We start from the raw sequence: 13,598 nt of genomic DNA on the forward strand, positions 1-13,598 counted from the left end.
TCGACCCCAGTCTGGCGGTGAGGGAGACGGCGGCCGGCGCGCTGAGGTGAGCGGGGACGGGGCCTGGGCCCACAGCTCCAGGCGGCGCCTCTGGGACGTTTCTTCGTCCGTGTAGGGAGGGCGGAGAACGGCATTGGGTCTCGGTTTGTCGAGGGGTCTTGAGCCCGGGGGTTCCAAGCTCCGGAACCCCAGGACCCCAAATCAGACGCGTTTTACACGTCTGCCTGCAGCCACCGGCCAGGCGTTCCCCCGGTGAGGTCTAGTGCACCTCGCACCTGCTCCAAGAGCGCCACAGAGCCCCGAAGTGCAGCTCCCAGTATGCGGCAGGTGCTGTTAGGTGCTGGCAGGACCAGGAGCTCCCTGAGCCTTCACAGAACTGTGTTGATGAGGAGGGAGACAGAAAGCTAAGAACGGGTAAAACTGATAACAGGAGACAGTGCCAGGTACTGGGAAGAAAACCAAGAGTGGTGAGTTGGGAAGTGACTGTAATACGGGTCATCTATGAATGGCACTTGTGAACTGACCATGAGAGACGCAGACTGGGAACGCGGAGTGTGTCTAGGGAATAGCGGCTGCAGAGACAGACGTGAGGCAGCAGCAGGCCTGGCAGGTTAAAGACAGAAGAGTGAGACCATGTAGCCGGGGAGTGTGAGGGTGTGGGGGGTTTTTGGGGGGGGAGGGGTTGGTGTGGGCTGCAGGGATCTCCTTGTGAAAAGTCCACTTCGGTGGCTGTGCAGAGAATGAACTGTAGAGGGGGCAAGAATAGAAATTAGGATTGCAGTTCTCACTACTTTGACTGTGTTTTTTAGGTTTCATTCATGATTTAGCAGTTACACAAGTGTCTGGCCATGAGGTACTAAGCAAGACAGGCATAATTTTTGTCCATGATGAGTCTTACAGACTATTGAAGGAGAGGGGTATTAACCAGTTAATCACACATGTGTATGATTACAACCAGTAGTAATTACTAAGGATACTCAGAGGGTCAGAGAAGAAAATTCTACAGGAGTCAAGTTTGAGGTAAGAGCGGAGGGATGAGTAGGGGATTAACCACTTGGGGGCAGTTACCTGCATCTCATTTCTCTTCATATGCTCAGGGCCTAGAACAGCAATGCACACTTAAGTACCAGTGTCTTTCCAGTTATAATTCAGTTTAAAATTCAGGTTGCTTCAGGGAGTCTCATTCTCAGTAGCCTGATCCATGCAGTCCTTGAAGTCTTGATATCATGAAACGGTCCATTCATATAAGGTCAAGTTGTGAGTTCTTTACATTAAATAGAACACATCTCTTCCCATCTGTACAGTGCCCACCTCCACTGAGTTCTTACATGATAGCCACGTGTTCACATTGTATCAAACCAGGTTGCTTTGCATTAGTTCTGCATCATCTTACAGAAATAATAAGTAATTTCATCTGGGAAATCTTAAATATGGTTAGAAACAGAAATAAACTTGACAACTCAAGTGTTTTGTCACATACAAACTGACAGTAAAATTTACTTTTAACTTCCTGTGTAGAAATCTCAGTGCTTGTGGAGGGTTTGAAGTTTGCGATGACATGGTGACCAAGGACATCATGACCCCCCTGGTTGCGCTGCTGAAAGAGGTTAGTGGCTGAGAAAGTCTCAGGGGCTGTTTTTAAATGGGCTTTTTTGTATACAAACTGGGGTGGTTTTGGTGTTCTTTGTGTTCCCTCAAAGCTTCCTATGAAATTTTCTTTTCCTAGAAACACTGACCTTTCACCATTGATACTAGTGTCTGTTACTCGGTCCCTACTACCATTATTTATATGCTGGTTGGGAAAGACTTCCTAAAACTGTAGATGAGACTTTGAGCATCATATTATACAAATCACTAGCATGGATTGTTTATGTGTGTGTCATATGCTACTTTGTGTTCAGTGTGTCATTTCATTTAATCCTCGTAGCACTCTGTGGTGGGTGTTAATCACTTTCATTTTACAGATGAGGAAACTGAGGCACAGACATTAGGAATTTTATGGAAGATGACATTAAGTTCTCAAATTTAATTCATGCCAGTCCTATTGCATGATATAGTTCACGGGTTGACGAGCCTTAGCTCTCTTGCATGCCAGAAACCCTGCCTTCACAGAATCCATGTTGGTGAGGAGAAACAGGAAACTATAAACAGCTAAAACAGATAACAGTAGACAGAAATACTGTGAAGAAACCATTGGTCCACTGCTCTATATTGATGGCTTTATAAAGAAAATCCAGTTTTGCTCAGAAGCATCAGTCTTGTTCTATTTAGAACAGTGTTTCTCATCACGGGGTCATTGTCCCAGTGGACACTGGCAAAGTCTGGAGCCCATTTTTGATTGTCATAGCTTAGGTGGAATGGTTGCTAGTGGCATGTAGTGGGAAAGGCCAGGAATCCTACAGTGCACATCACAGCCTTCACAACAAAGAACCATCTGGTACAAGGTGTCAGTGCCTGCTTTAGAGTGGGCCGGAGAGATGGGTGGTGGCTTCTCTGGTGGCGCAAGGGTTAAGATGCAGCACTCAAGAGCCATTCAAAGCCACTGCAGCATGAATTTGATCCGCAGCCAGGGAGCTGACCCACAGGGCACAGTAGACCTCTCCTGTCTCACCTGCTGCTCCCCTCAGCTGTATATTTCAGCAGATCTGCCTGTTCTGCTCCCCACTCTGTCTCTGGTGAATCCTTTCACCCCTTGCATCTCTGGCCTGCACCCCAGCTCTTGTATGCATAAATAAATCTTAAAAAAAAATAGAGTGGGCAGGGGATTATATTGGAGAAACACAACTGCAGGGTCTTCAGAGCCCAAACGCTGGCGTGAGAATACCTTCAGCAGAACCCAGCTTCAACGTGCGCTAAGCTACATCTTAAGCCATGTCCTTGTACTTCAGTATCTTATTTGTAGGGGGCAACTAGGGATAATAGATTGTGCACTTCACAGATTTGTGGTGACGATTTAATGACTCAATATATGTAAAGTGCTTAGAACAGTGCCAGGCACCAAAGGCACCATTAGTTGTTATGTATTGCCTTTCTTTGACTTATTTACTCTCTCTACCATATTAGATAAAATACTTTGTAATGGTTTGATGTTTTCATTGCAAATGTGAAATGTTTTATATCCAGTTTACAGAATGACTTGTGAACTTGATTGTCTGTATTTCTTGTCAAAGGGAGCTGGGTTGTGCTTATGAGGACTTGGCTCATCAACCACTATAATTTCTGATGTTTAGTTTTTGATTCTTCACTTATCATTAGCCTTTTTGTTTCATTATTCTTTTGAACTGGGGTGCTAATCATAATATTTGGTTACAGTGTAGTGCTGGCCTGGATTCAAATGAGATGTCTCCACAGGAAAAAAAAGATCAAAACAGAAATTCTATTGAGACCATAGCCAATGAGGCTGTGAACGTGCTGTGGAATATATGGTAAGAAGCTTTCCTAACACCGCTACCTAGTGGCTCGCAGGCAGCTGCTCTTCTGTTCAACTGCACAGAACTCTTGTTCTCCCGGTAGATTTGTAAATCCTTGATGTACATGCTTGGGAGGAGGTAGCCTCAGGTGACCTACTTCTCCTCATAGCATTTCCTATCTCCTTTTCGCCTTTATACCTCTTTTCTGCATCATTGCTATGGACAGAATAAGGGGAATCAAGACCAGCAGCCCCTGCTGCACCTCCTCTCTTACCTGCCACTTGTATACCTGGTGCAGCAGCTGTCTTCAACATAGCCAGCCCCTGGGGTAATGATGCTTTGATCTGGTGTCTGGAATGAGACAGAACCACAGCACTTGGCCTGTTCTTTCTCCTCTGCCCTGGCAGTTCCCACATGGCCATGCCCTGTTCTGTGGTCATAGCAGTGGACTGGACTTTTTGGAAATGGCTGGAAATATCCTCTGGATTTACTACTTTATACCCCATTTTATGTGTCGTATTTCTAGCATGATTCTTTTATAGCTCCTTATTTTCAATTAACAGTGAATAATTTCTGACCTAAAAGCACAGGTATCTCTTAGTTTAAGTTGGATTCTACATAGTAATCCAGACTTGCCTATGATTCTGTTACTAGTGTATGTATTCCACCAGAAAAACTGGAGAGATCATATTTGAGGAAATGCCATTTGAGCAAGCTGGTAGGTGCTATTTTTCTATGCAACAACTTAAACTTATGTAAATTGTTGAACTTCGGAATTAGAGAATATTTCTTTTATGAGAGACTAAATGTAGCTCCAGAGTGGTCTCTCTTCTGAATGCTTATGAGCCCTATCTGTATTATGTCCGGTTATCATAGCTCTTAGCATTTTTTTATAGTTTAAATTTTCAATTACATTTACACAAACACATGTATTTTTAAAATTATCTGAACACACTGCTTCATCTTCCTGACTTTATTCTAGGCTTCTTGAGGGTAAGTTTATAGCAGCATTGCAGTAAGCTACATAGAAAATAATTCAGCTCACAGGATTATGTTTAATAATTTAATCAGCTCTGATAGCTGTGTGTCATGTGATAGGTGGTATATATAGAGAACTATTTTTCTTTGGAAGCAGATAAAGTCATAATTAGCTCTCCAGAAACAGGGATAAAATTATTATAATTAGCTGTTTATGCTGTATCTAGTATACATGTTTATTAATAACTTTGATAACATTAATACCAAATTCTCATTCTTCTATTATTAAAGATAGTGAAGTTTTAAAAATATTTTAGTAATTTCTTTGCATATATTGTAACTTCTGCTTGATAATATAATAGTCTAGAGGGGATGAACCCAAATTAATTTTATTTGAAAACTGTGCTTCTTACATGTGTGATACGGAGGCCTTTTACCCCTGTTTTGTTATGACTGTGGCAGAGTGGAGAGAATGGTATACTGGACCCAAGGAAGCCAGGTGTGGGAGTCATTTTTCCACTGGCAAAATGTGTGACCTTTGGCTAAATCACTGCACTTTTGAGACCTGGGTTTTCCATCTATAAAGTGGGGAGTTGAAAGATTCTTAAAATTTCTTTCAGCTCTAACCATAGGAAACCAGCATGAACCATAAGGTAAAGACATTGGCTTGAAGGTCATACTGGGGTGAAATTAAAACTACAGACAGCCAGTCTTTTTTTTATGTAGGTTTCTTTGTGAAAGTGGCGGGTGTTGACTCAAAGTCTTTGGTTACTTTATAAAGCTTAATTTTTTATGAATTTCTGTGGTTGATTTCTTAATGTTAAAATGTGAATAGTAAAACTGTTTTTTCCCCCTTCAATTTAGTGAATGCAGTAGTAGAGCAGTATCTATATTCAACAAAGAAGGGTGTTTGGAGATTGTATTAAAGTATTTAAGTAGGTTTTCCACCAATGTGGACCTGGCTATTTCAGTAGGTAAGTGAAGAAAAGATGATGATTTTTTAACTGTGTGTGACCTTATCAAAATTTTTCTTCAGGTACAGATGTTTATTCTAAAGATTGCTTTTTTTCATTTTATATAAATGCACAGTTGAGGCACTCTTTTTGCACTAAATCTTTTAAAAATCTGTGTACTCATAATTTTCTTGCCCTTCACTCTGTAAGGAAGGAACATAATTATGTGAGTTTAGGTGGTTTCTAGCGTATAACCATTTTAAAAACCTCGATTAATTCTTAAAGTTTTCATCTCCCATTTACTGAGAAACCGTAACCCATAACTACCAAGGCTTTCAGCCAAAGTTAATTGGAATCTAGATTTATTTAAAGGTCTTACACCACTATCTCATGCTTCTAGCAGTAAACTGATAACCTGTGCTTTTTTTGAGAAAGGAAAATAAGTGATTGGAATTTCACTAGGCCTCTTTGCCTTCCACAGGGCAGGGTGAGCAAATTCTGGCAGCTTCAGCTGCCTTGGCTACCTCGCCCTCCCAGTCCGTGGTCGGAGAGCCTTTTGGGGCCCTCACTCAGCCGGGAAAGGGGCCAGAAATGGAGGGTGGGTGACTCAGCGCTGGGTGAGGGTGGAGAAATAATTGATGAAAAGCATTTTTTTTCTACCTGTCATAATGCCAGGCATCCAGCTGTCCTTTTATTTAACTGTATGTTTCTCCTGGCATGGATAAAATGTATGTCCGTTAAAATATTTTTCTTAAAAAAGAAATAATATACTTTTTAAGAGAACAGAAAAAGCAAAAAAAAAAAAATTGTGGAATAAATACTACTGAGGAAAAAAAATTAAATCTTTTCTCAAATGGAATCTTATTAAGAGACCAATTAAAGTCTCTTAAGGGAAGGTTTGTGAGTAAATGCTAATTTTAAAAACAGTTGAACTAAAAAATTGGCAGGTGATTTTTAATGTCATAGGACCATTTTTATTACAATTAGAGAATTTCAGGAAGTGCATAGTTCCTACAAGGGGAACTTCGCTTTTTGGCCATTAGTCTTATTGCGGATTTAGTTAATTTTTTAGTTTTTTTCCCTCTAGTCATCTTTTATAAATGCATCAGAGTAAAGTGGTTTTGCAGTGTATAATGGTATTTTCATTTTGCATTTAGCTAGTTTCATAATTTCTTTTTAAAATGTTAGATTTCTTTTGCCTTGAAAATCATCAAGGTCTGCATATAGTAAAGTAAATCTCTTATATTAATATAGTGAGGTTGAATCTGAGTTCCACCCTTACATTAATATATAATATTGTCTGAACTTGTATTGTCTTCTGGTAGCAGTCACAACTTGATGCTTAAGTGAGTTTAGTCTCTTAGTGAGACTAGAAGTAAACTGATTTCTTATTACATTTGTATATGTGTGTGTGTGTGCGCGCGCGCACATACACATCTTGATGGATTTGTATGTGTACTTTGAGAGCCAAACTAGAACACAACTGTAGTGTGTGTTTTGATTTACTTGAAATAACATGTTCTATCCAAAATTTTTAGAGCTAGAAAGAAATGAATTTGAGTGGAAAGCAATATCTCAAAGAAAGCAAATTTAGACTGACTTTCTCTTGTGTGCCTCAGGAATCTGTTGTGTTGATCATTTCATGCAAACCCAGTTGTTTTTATACTCAGTTCATTATTTCTAATGTGCAAGTTGTAATCTTGTTATAATAGCAAAAGAGGACTAAATGAATTATCTTTAATTCCCTGTCCTTAATTTACTCATATTTCACCTATATAAATGACTTTTTCTTACCTTTTAAAACAAACTTAAAACCACGCTAAATTTAAAGGAAGTTGGAATGTCCCAGAACTTAGGGTTTGTTATCAACAACAAAATTACTGTAGCATCTGGGCCCTGGGACTGGCATTTGGTTTGCATCTGTTGCTACTGATCATTAGTTATTACAGAAATTGCAGATAAACCTTATATTTATAGCAATTCTGCTTTGCCATAATATTTAAGAACCTTCTAAATTGAATGAAATGGAAATGGAAAAAAAAAAAAAGAAAAAACCTTTAACAGCATTGCTAGTTTGGGAAGCTCATTTGCATATATCATCCTTGGAATAAAGCATGTATATTTACAAAAGCTACATGTGTCTAGAGAAGTCATAAAGATACAAATGTGTTTTGATGAGTTGTATTGGTGTAAGTTATCCTAGAAGAATTCATTTTTCTAAGTATTTAATGTTTGTCTTTATAGCATATTGTTTGCAGACTGTGACGGAAGATAACCCAGAGCTACTGAGATCCTTTAGTGCTCCAGCATTGCAGGTGCTGGAATCAGCAATGCTGTCTCCTGACAATTCCATGGAATACATTCTTTTAAAGACATTAATAGCAGGTAACATTTAGCCAAATGTGATAGTATATTTTTCTAGCAACCTGTAATGATGGGAGCCAAGATTCAATCATTTCTTCATGCCTTTTCTGAAAACTTTTAATATTTAATAAAGACTCTTAATTTGATTGTGCATAGTTGCAAAGCCTTCTAGAATAGATTTGTTTCCAAGCTAACAAATTCCTGTCATCTGGTAAAAAAGGCTGTTGTCAGCTCCCTTTTTTTAAATCAGTGAGTTCAGGGATCGATTCTGGCTATTCAAAACATGACTGCTTACTTTTCTGTAAATTCTTTACCCAGGTTTTTTTTCTCCCAGAATTTCGGAATATAGGAGTAAGAAATAATCTGATGATCTCTTGAATAATAGTAGTACTTTACATTGATTATGTGCATATTTTCCTCTTGCCCTTTGGCATTGTAGCAGTAATTTGTCTCCAAAGGTGTTTTTTTTTAAAGTTACAAAACACATATAAAATTTGCCATTCTAGCCATTTTTAAGTGTAAATTTCTGAGGCAGTAAGTAAATTCACAGTGTTGTAAACCAATTTCCAGAACTTTGTTCATTTTGCAAAAGTGAAACTATGCACATTAAGCAACTTCCCACTTCCCAACACCCTGAGCCACTCCTGTTCTATTTTATGTTCCTATGAAGCAACCTACTTTAGGTTCCTCATGAAAGCAGAATCATCCAGTATTTTTCTTTCTGTGACACTGTCTCAGTGTTTGACCCTGTTGTAACATGTGTCAGAATTTCCTTCCTCTTGAAGGCTGCATAGTAATTCCACCGCATGTACGTCATGTCACAGGGATAGATTCTGAGGAACGTGGGGTTAGGCAACTTCGTCATTGTGCAAATGTCAGAGTGTAATTACACAAGCCTACATGGTAGCCTGCTGCACTCCCGGACTGCATGGGAAGATCACCTTTTGGGTCCACAGGCGTATGTTGTGGGCCATCATTGACCAAAAGGTTGTTCCGTGACTCTTGACGAGATACACACATTTTGTTTAATCAACCAGGGGTGGACATCTAGATGTACACCTTTTGGCTGTTGAATAATGTTCCTGGGGCTGGGTGCGCACATACGTATTGGAGTTCCTGCTTTTAATTCTTTGGGGTTTATACCAAGGAAGTGTTTGCATTTTTTTTTTTTAAAGATTTATTTATTTGTACATACAGAACCGAGGTACAGGCTAGAGGCTCAGGGGCGGTGAGAGGCTTCACCAGAGACAGAGTGGGGAGCAGAACAGGCAGATCGATGAAGTACACTGCTGAGGGGAGCAGCGGGTGGGTCAGGAGAGGTCTGCCACACCATGTGGTCACCTCCGGGGCAGACGGGAATCGAACTCATGCGGAAGTCGCTTTAGCTTCTCAGTGCAGTGCTTTAACCCGCTGCGCCACCAGGGAGGGCCCGGAAGTGTTTGCATTTTTACAGTGCTGTTTGTTTTGTTGTTTTTGATTAGTCTAGATACTTAATGTAGCTCCTGTTCTATTTCAATAAGCAAAAAACCCAGCACCTGTTCTCTGGTTTGTATGAGACCTTGGAATTTTAGTACATTCCATTCCATTCTTGGAATGTAAGAAACTGCTTAAGAAAGCAGCTCAGGTGACGATGAAAGAAAGTAAGATGACTTAATTTGTCATTTTCAAAGAAACTTGCTCAGTGTTCCCTTGGTATGCTGCTATATGGTGTTCTGAAAAGGCACTGGCTGTCGAGGGAAGTGATTATGATAAACGTAATCAAGGGAGCTTCCTCTCTACAGAGCTTTTTGACAGAGCTTTTTGACATTTAATAACAACTGAACAAAGACAGTTGGGTCAGGATTTTTTGAAATCAATACCTGAGCTTAAAGAGCCAGTGTTGTAGAACCTGTACTAGATAAAAGGCTGCACATGTGATTCCTTTGTCCTATTGCTACTTTTGCAGGCACAGTTTGGAATCTAAAAGATGTTATCCCATCCAAGAGTCAGGCAGAAATCATAAATGCCATACTGAAGATCTTATCTGAAGTTTTGGAAATGGATGCTGGCAAAATGGTTATTCAAATGAAGGAGGCTGAGACCCAGAGGCTAGAAACTGCTGCAGAGACTGAGGAAGTATTACAGAATGTGAATGGTGACACTTTGATTGAAGATGATGAAATGGAAGGAGTGCCTCATAAAAGGAAAGTCAGACGGAAAACTTTCATTTCAGATTTACTTCCAGTAAGTCAGATGGATGCTTTCATACATGGGTTAATACAGGGGTTTTCTCTCAAGGTTATCCTAAGCTTTGTAGAAAAATACTACAGCAGAGATAACTACATTTCAATTAAAGTCAGTCTTGGTTTCCTTTGGACTCTTATTATATATCATTAGAACTCTGAAGGTGGGAAAATCTGTCTAAAATGAAATGCTTATATACAAAAGAATTCAAGAAGATGGGCTAGACGAATTTGTCTGTGACACTTTAGAAATGTGTGGTCACCTCCTAATTCTGCATCTCCCCACTTCACTCACACGCTGTCCCCTGACTGCCTGCAAAGGGATTTTTTACTTTGCTTGGGTTGTCTTTGCCTTCTTGTTTCTTTGATTTTAGTATTTAGCCATACCAGAACAGCAAGCCACACCTTTATTTGCCCTCTGCTGCTGAGCAAGGAGGTGGGTGATTGTAAGAATTGGTGATTTGTAGTTTCCACAGACGGGGCTTTGCAGCACACTTTATTAGCAGGCATGGTGTTGGGGAGCGCATCTTGGTTACAGGAAACTTCAGCTGAGCTAGCCACAGAAATAGGACCATTCATTGGAAGAACATATCCCCTACGTCAGAGAGCAAATAGCAAGTTGGGAAGACAGGGAGCAAGTTATGTGGGCTCTATTCATTCAGGTGCACTAGTTTTTGCACACCTGTTGTGTGCCAGGTACTAAGTTAGATGCTGATGCTAGAAAGATGATTAAGATCCATTTCCTGTCCTTGGGTCTCTACCTTGGGAGGACAGACACAGTTATATTAGAGACAGTCACAGTTTATCATAATGCCTAGTAGTGGGACTGGAGCCATGTGCAGATTAATGATCAGGAACACCTGACTCCGCCCTGGTGGGAGGAGAGGACATAGCCGAGCTGCCCCTAGGATGGAGTAGAAACAGCGGAGAAAGGTTAGCTTCTTGAGGCAGAGGAGAGGCAGGAAGGCCAGCAGGGCTGCCAAGGTCATTCTGAAGGAAGGTGAAGTCGGAGCTCGATGAGGGTCACTGATGTCTCAGTTTTCTAAAACTCCATACATGGCCTCTCCTGACTCATAAAATGACCTGAAATCAGAGTCTTAAGAGTTTTTTTAAGTTTTTGTCCAGTAAGAGCTCTTTAATGGAACATACCTGAAAATAAATATAATGATATACTAATTTTGTGTACCCATGAAGTCTTATAAAGCATGGATTAGTGGTTTTTAAAGACAACAATGTAGTTAGAATTATTTCCTGTCTCCATCCACGAATAGCTGGTGGTTGCAAAGCATTGTACTAAGAGTTGGGATGAATACAAAAATGAAAGGCCGCCCTTAACCGGCACTGAAGATGGGCCTCGGGTTGCAGTTCCTTCCTCTCCGGCTTTGCTTCCAAGGGGCTGCTGAGTCAGTGGAGGTCACTTAGCCCAGGTTAGGTAAGATAGAAGGCCACTGTTTAAAAACTTGGTATATGGGCCCTCCCTGGTGGCGCAGCGGGTTAAAGCACAGCATTGAGAATCTGAAGCCACTTCCGCATGAGTTCGATTCCCACCTGCCTCCTGCCCCGGAGGAGACCACATGGCGAGCCAGACCTCTCCTGGCCCGCCCGCTGCTTCCCTCTGCAGTGTACTTCGTAGATCTGCCTGTTCTGCTCCCCACTCTGTCTTTGGTGAAAACCTCTCACCGCCCCTGAGCCTCTGGCCTGTACCCCAGTTCTGTATGCACAAATAAATAATAAATCAAATCTTTAAAAAAAAAAAAAAACTTGGTATATGACTTATTTTGAGATTTACTTTCTTAAGCAGTTAAAACAGAATTTTAGCACGTATAAAATGTAGCGTTTATTTGTAACAAAACCGTGCTTTTTAAAATCTATTAACATAACTGAGTAAACTGGACGATTGACAGGCAGGTCAGCCAGCTGGTGTGTAAGTGCCAGTAGGCAGGTGATTGTGCCAGGAATACAAACTTAAAGGGGTCAGCTCTGGCCTCTCACACCATTCAGGAGCACCCTCGGATCAAAATCCTTATTTGTATCAACTGAATGGTATAATCATAAATATAAAAAGGAAGAGCTGACTCAAGTTTTTTTTTTTTTAATTTATGCATACAGAACTGGGGTACAGGCTAGAGGTGCAGGGTCAGTGACTAATTCACCAGAGACAGAGTGGGGAGCAGAACAGGCAGATTGACAAAGTACACTGCTGAGGGGAGCAGCAGCTGGGTCAGGAGAGGTCTGTCACGCCATGTGGTCACCTCCTTGGCCGGGAATCGAGCTCGTGCTGAAGTGGCTTTAACTTCTTAGTGCTGTGCTTTAACCTGCTGCGCCCAAGGGAAGGCCCACGTTGTTATTTTTTTCATATGCTACAGTGGGTACTCCCTACCCAGTTTCAGTTACCAACAATCAAATCATAGTCTGTTTTATTTTTTCTATTTCTCCACCTATTCTCTCTCACTTTCAAATATGTTGAAAACAAATCTCAGATGTCACAACATTTCCTCTAGATTGGTTCTTTATGTCAGTTCTATAATGCTAAGAAGCAGTGACATGTTCTCAGCAGGAGTTACATAAAGAAACGGAGTATAATTTCAGAATTCTTTATGCATTTTAAGTGGATAATAGGCAGCAACAACTTGTCTTATTTAACCTCATGTGTATGCTAATACTTGTTTAGCTGAATAACATAAACAGAGAAAACAAATAGGAATGATTTTTATATGCATTCTTGCCAGCAATAAAAGGAATGTCTATATGGAACTGCTGGGCTTTACCTATTAAAGCAGCAGTTTGCCGCTTCCCCCCTCTCTTTCATTTTTTAAATCTCAGTTCAAAATTGCACTTAAATTGTTACATAGGGAAGTTGCGGGAAAATTATCAATGAATTTGAACATACTGGAAAGGAAAATGGGACTGTATTAAAGGATATGTAGGTGTGATTTTAGCCTTTCAACCAAGTAAATAGTGGAGAAACAATATATTCAGGTAATCTGGAATATTCCATACTAGTGAAATGCTTTACAAATTATAGGGCATCCATTTAATGGAATATTACAGAGCTACTAACAAGTCAGTAAGGGCAGTGGGTTAAGGTGCAGCCCTGTAAGCCAGCAGCAGCCTCCTCAGTGGGATTTCCACCCCCCATCCCGGAGGTGACCCACAGGGCGCAGCAGACCTCTCCTGACATCCGCTGCTACTCTCAGCAGTGTGCTTCATCCATCTGCCTGTTCTGCTCCCCACTCTGTCTCTGGTGAATCCTCTCACTGCCCCTCTACCTCTGCCTGTACCCCAGTTCTGTATGCACAAATAAATAATAAATCAAATCTTTAAAAAAAAAAAAAAACTTGGTATATGACTTATTTTGAGATTTACTTTCTTAAGCAGTTAAAACAGAATTTTAGCACGTATAAAATGTAGCGTTTATTTGTAACAAAACCGTGCTTTTTAAAATCTATTAACATAACTGAGTAAACTGGACGATTGACAGGCAGGTCAGCCAGCTGGTGTGTAAGTGCCAGTAGGCAGGTGATTGTGCCAGGAATACAAACTTAAAGGGGTCAGCTCTGGCCTCTCACACCATTCAGGAGCACCCTCGGATCAAAATCCTTATTTGTATCAACTGAATGGTATAATCATAAATATAAAAAGGAAGAGCTGACTCAAGTTTTTTTTTTTTT

The 13,598-nt window shown here is 40.6% G+C and overlaps 1 protein-coding gene across 1 annotated transcript in view; it reads left to right on the forward strand.

The window, feature by feature from the left end:
• Nucleotides 1–13,598, forward strand: part of HEATR3 (HEAT repeat containing 3) — a 31,563-nt gene that overhangs the window by 544 nt on the left and 17,421 nt on the right. The window contains 6 exon segments of the mRNA XM_004690327.2: nucleotides 1–46; nucleotides 1,519–1,606; nucleotides 3,313–3,425; nucleotides 5,253–5,362; nucleotides 7,586–7,726; nucleotides 9,651–9,928. Of these exon segments, the coding sequence (XP_004690384.1) occupies nucleotides 1–46; nucleotides 1,519–1,606; nucleotides 3,313–3,425; nucleotides 5,253–5,362; nucleotides 7,586–7,726; nucleotides 9,651–9,928 (776 nt within the window).

The sequence above is a fragment of the Condylura cristata genome, unplaced genomic scaffold (assembly GCF_000260355.1).
Source record: "Condylura cristata isolate star-nosed mole 26May11 unplaced genomic scaffold, ConCri1.0 scaffold00028, whole genome shotgun sequence".
NCBI classification, from domain to species: domain Eukaryota; kingdom Metazoa; phylum Chordata; class Mammalia; order Eulipotyphla; family Talpidae; genus Condylura; species Condylura cristata.